The sequence below is a fragment of the Mus pahari genome, chromosome 17, assembly GCF_900095145.1.
Source record: "Mus pahari chromosome 17, PAHARI_EIJ_v1.1, whole genome shotgun sequence".
Taxonomy (NCBI): domain Eukaryota; kingdom Metazoa; phylum Chordata; class Mammalia; order Rodentia; family Muridae; genus Mus; species Mus pahari.
Window position 1 is genome coordinate 46,337,632 of NC_034606.1, and position 4,099 is coordinate 46,341,730.

Genomic DNA, 4,099 nt, shown 5'->3' on the forward strand with positions numbered 1-4,099 from the left:
CAAGGATGTTATCACTCCAAGCTTGAGTCCCCAGCAATGGGAACAGTACCCCTGGCTCTTGCCACGTGGTCCAGTTTCCTCAAAGCAGCCAGCCCATTGCTCCCCCACCCACCCTCTTTGCTTTTGCAAAGATCTGGGTGGCCAGGCAAGATAAGCGGTAGCCCCTGTGAGCTCAGAAGACAGCCCCGGAGACAGCGCAAAGGCAGGCTCTTCCGCATGGGATGGCTTGAGCCTAGCTGCTGGCTCTGCAGGCAGTCAGGAGTAGGAACCGCAGCCGGGACTGAAGAGGTTAACGTGCATCTGCCTCCGAATGTTAATGTGTCTAGGTGATGTCAGTGGGAGCTGGGAAGGAGGGAGTGGGGCGAGCAGTTGGGCTCAGAGGCAGCAGAGGCTGCCAGGCGGTAGAGGAAGACCCTTTTCTGGACTGCGGGGCTCACGCTCCGGACAAGGCGGTGGCGGGCGCTGGAGGCTGCCGCAGCCTGCGTGGGTGGACAGGCGCTCCACTCCAGGGAGCAGGCGACCTGCACCGGCTGCATGGATCTGCAAACCTCGTTGCTGTCCACTGGCCCCAATGCCAGCAACATCTCCGATGGCCAGGATAATCTCACATTGGCGGGTGAGTCGAGTTGGAATCCTCCCTCCCTCCGGGATGGGTGTGGAAAATGGGAAGGTTTCACCTCCCAAGCCAAACTGCCTGGGAAACTTTATCTTACAGTTCTTGGTGATAAGATCTGCAGTCTGCTTTGCCTGAAGGGGAAGAAGAGAGGAGGGGACACCAGCTAGGACAGAAGGGGCAGGGAGGAATAGAGATGGGGCAGAGGTATATTTAGAAATAACAAGGGTTGGTGTCAAGGCATGAGGCAGGCTTGAGGGGAAAGCTTGCCGATGAGTCCCAAATATGCTTTGCAGGGGGCGGAGGGGGGGATCAAGGCTGGAGAAGCAAGCAAGCAAGACAGCAAGACAGCGGGCGGGTAGTATGTGGGAGCCGGCGGAAGGAAGCACTTTGATTCACCGCTATCCTGGGCTCAATCCTCTGGCCTCGCACTGGGGTAATGGGGTCTGAGTGGTCCTTGCTGTCTTCTGGCAAAGGCTGCTGGGAGCAAAAGACTTCACAGGGCGTGAGAGGATTAACTTTTCTGGTGAATTAAGCTTTTTGACATTTGCAGAACGGCAATGCCTTGAAATTCTAGCTCTGAAGGAGAAGGGAATAAAGGGGAAAGAGGAAAGGTTGGTGTGGAGAAAATTCTCAAGCTTCTGGGGTGTAACACAGCTTCAGTCCCTACCCTATTGGGAAAGCCCAGACTCAGGAGACATGGTCCAAGGAAATCCCTGACAGAAAACCGGGAGAGGGCAGGGCTGTTGAGCCTGAAACACACCCCACACCCATGGTGACAGTCACTTCTCACATATGCCTAGGAGCCTATCTGAAACCTTTGGCCATCTCTCTCTGAAAAGATGAGGCTGCAAACACACACACACACACACACACACACACACACACACACGTCCTTCAAGCCTTTTTGACAAGGTTTCCTGGTGGATCCCGGGGATATGAAGTTGTTCTCAGCAGATATCTGGGAGTCTTGACTCCTGGCCCTCTGAGTAAATGGATGAAGCGAAGAAGAATGGGGTCCTCCGAGTAACAGGTGGATCTAGAAAATCCCACAGGAGTCACCAGGGCACGGTGGAGGAGGGTAAGGTACAGAACTAACAATAGCCAGAGGAGGGGAAACAGCGGGAGATGATTCCAGAGACAAAGTGGCCCCTAGCCACAAGGGAGAGCATAGGGGCCAGCAGGAAGGCCAGTGGCAGGTTGTCAGCTTCTACATCGGAGGGCGGGTCACACTTGCTCTTTCTATCCTCAGGGTCACCTCCTCGCACAAGGAGTGTCTCCTACATCAACATCATCATGCCTTCAGTGTTTGGTACCATCTGTCTCCTGGGCATTGTGGGAAACTCCACAGTCATCTTTGCGGTGGTGAAGAAATCCAAGCTGCACTGGTGCAGCAACGTCCCTGACATCTTCATCATCAACCTCTCCGTGGTGGATCTGCTCTTCCTGCTGGGCATGCCTTTCATGATCCACCAGCTCATGGGTAATGGTGTCTGGCACTTTGGGGAAACCATGTGCACCCTCATCACAGCCATGGACGCCAACAGTCAGTTCACCAGCACCTACATCCTGACTGCTATGGCCATTGACCGCTACTTGGCCACCGTCCACCCCATCTCCTCCACCAAGTTCCGGAAGCCCTCCATGGCCACACTGGTGATCTGCCTCCTGTGGGCTCTCTCGTTCATTAGCATCACCCCTGTGTGGCTCTATGCCAGGCTCATCCCTTTCCCAGGGGGCGCCGTGGGCTGTGGCATCCGCCTGCCAAACCCAGATACTGACCTCTACTGGTTCACTCTGTATCAGTTTTTCCTGGCCTTTGCCCTTCCGTTCGTGGTCATCACTGCTGCGTATGTGAAAATACTACAGCGCATGACGTCTTCGGTGGCCCCAGCCTCTCAACGCAGCATTCGGCTTCGGACAAAGAGGGTGACCCGCACCGCCATTGCCATCTGTCTGGTCTTCTTTGTGTGCTGGGCGCCCTACTACGTGCTGCAGCTGACCCAGTTGTCCATCAGTCGCCCGACCCTCACGTTCGTCTACCTGTACAACGCAGCTATCAGCTTGGGCTATGCCAACAGCTGCCTCAATCCCTTTGTGTACATAGTACTCTGTGAGACCTTTCGAAAACGCTTGGTGCTGTCAGTGAAGCCCGCGGCCCAGGGGCAGCTTCGCACGGTCAGCAATGCTCAGACAGCTGACGAGGAGAGGACAGAAAGCAAAGGCACCTGATGATCCCCCCAGTCACCTCCAAGTCAGGTCACCGCATCAAACCGTGGGGAGAGATACTGAGATAAACCCGAGGCTACCCTGAGAGGATGCAGGAGCTGGAGGCTGGGGGCTTGGAGCAAACCCCATTCCACGGGTCCCACAAATTGCTAGGGAGGCTTGCAGCCAGGTTTGGGGGGAAGCTGCAGACTGCAGGAATCCCCTTGGCAGAATAGAAGTGGAGCAAGAAGGAAAACAGTGGTTTGACAGGTTCTCGGGGTCTATATCTGTTGGCTTGCGTATATCTTTCTCTCAAGGGAAGAGGGTGGAGGTGCCTAACTGGGTTCCTTTAAAACGAGGCAGGGCTAGGATCTGAGCAGCTAGGGCTATACTGTGAGACTGGGCAAATGCCCCCTCTCATCTCTCATTGCTGTGATAGAAGGCAGTCTTTCTCCCAAGCTGGTGGATCTCCTGAAGCATGCCGCCTGGGCTCCAGCATCCTGTGGATTTCACTTTCTCTTTAGGGGATGCATGTTGACCCTGGGGTGTGGGTTCTGAGCCCACAGGAGTTTAAAAACCAAAAGAGCCCAGAGTGACGAGAGATCCAATCACCGAGAATGACAAGGCGACCTGGGGTGGATGTGGATCTTGAAACTAATAAAAAAGGGGCTTTCACAGTGACAGGGACATTCTCTTCATAGGGCACAGCTGTCAGTTTATGGCTGATCCAGAGTGAGCCTCCATGAATTCTGCATGTGCAGGGGTCACTCTAATGCCTGATAAATGTTGGCATCATCTTTGTGCTTGAGCCTTCCACACCCAAATGGGAATGAAATAAAGGCAAATCCCCACCCGAGTCATTCTGGAGGCTCCTGCGTAATTGCTTGTGGTGTGTGTGTGTGTGTGTGTGTGTGTGTGTCTGCTATACAAGGAAAGAGGGGTCACTTGAGTATTGTATTTGGATCTTGTTTGGGGCTGCATTTTTAGGGCACCTGAGGTTAAGGGATTTGGTTTTCTGGACCCACAGGGAGAAGGATAGTGATATTATTGGAACTACCGTGAATTCATTCCATCGAAAGGCTGTGGCTGGACTTGTTCTGGGGGCTCAGCATCCTAGCCTTCCCAAGTTCTATTGTGACTCCCCCAGACCCGACCCTCCCTGCTTCATGCTGAGTCACCAGCCGCAGGGCTGGCTCTTGGGGGGGTGGGGTGGGGGAGTCTGAGCTAGTTTGTCTCTGTTTGATGCAGCTGAGATCTGCTGGGCACCTTCAAAGCAGA

General features: G+C 54.3%; 1 protein-coding gene across 1 annotated transcript; it reads left to right on the plus strand.

The window, feature by feature from the left end:
- Positions 1–259: 259 nt before the first annotated feature.
- Mchr1 (melanin concentrating hormone receptor 1) lies at positions 260–3,688 on the plus strand. Its single transcript, XM_021217164.1, has 2 exons — positions 260–616; positions 1,866–3,688. Exons 1-2 carry the CDS (start codon positions 535–537, stop codon positions 2,843–2,845), a joined length of 1,062 nt encoding a protein of 353 aa, XP_021072823.1. The 5' UTR covers positions 260–534; the 3' UTR covers positions 2,846–3,688.
- The last annotated feature ends 411 nt before the right edge of the window (positions 3,689–4,099 follow it).

Excerpts from the sequence above, each read along its gene's own strand:
- Mchr1 (XM_021217164.1), top strand. The coding sequence starts at position 535 with ATGGATCTGCAAACCTCGTTGCTGTCCACTGGCCCCAATGCCAGCAAC. Across the intron at positions 617-1,865 it reads GGATAATCTCACATTGGCGG|GGTCACCTCCTCGCACAAGG; the intron begins GTGAGTCGAGTT and ends TTCTATCCTCAG.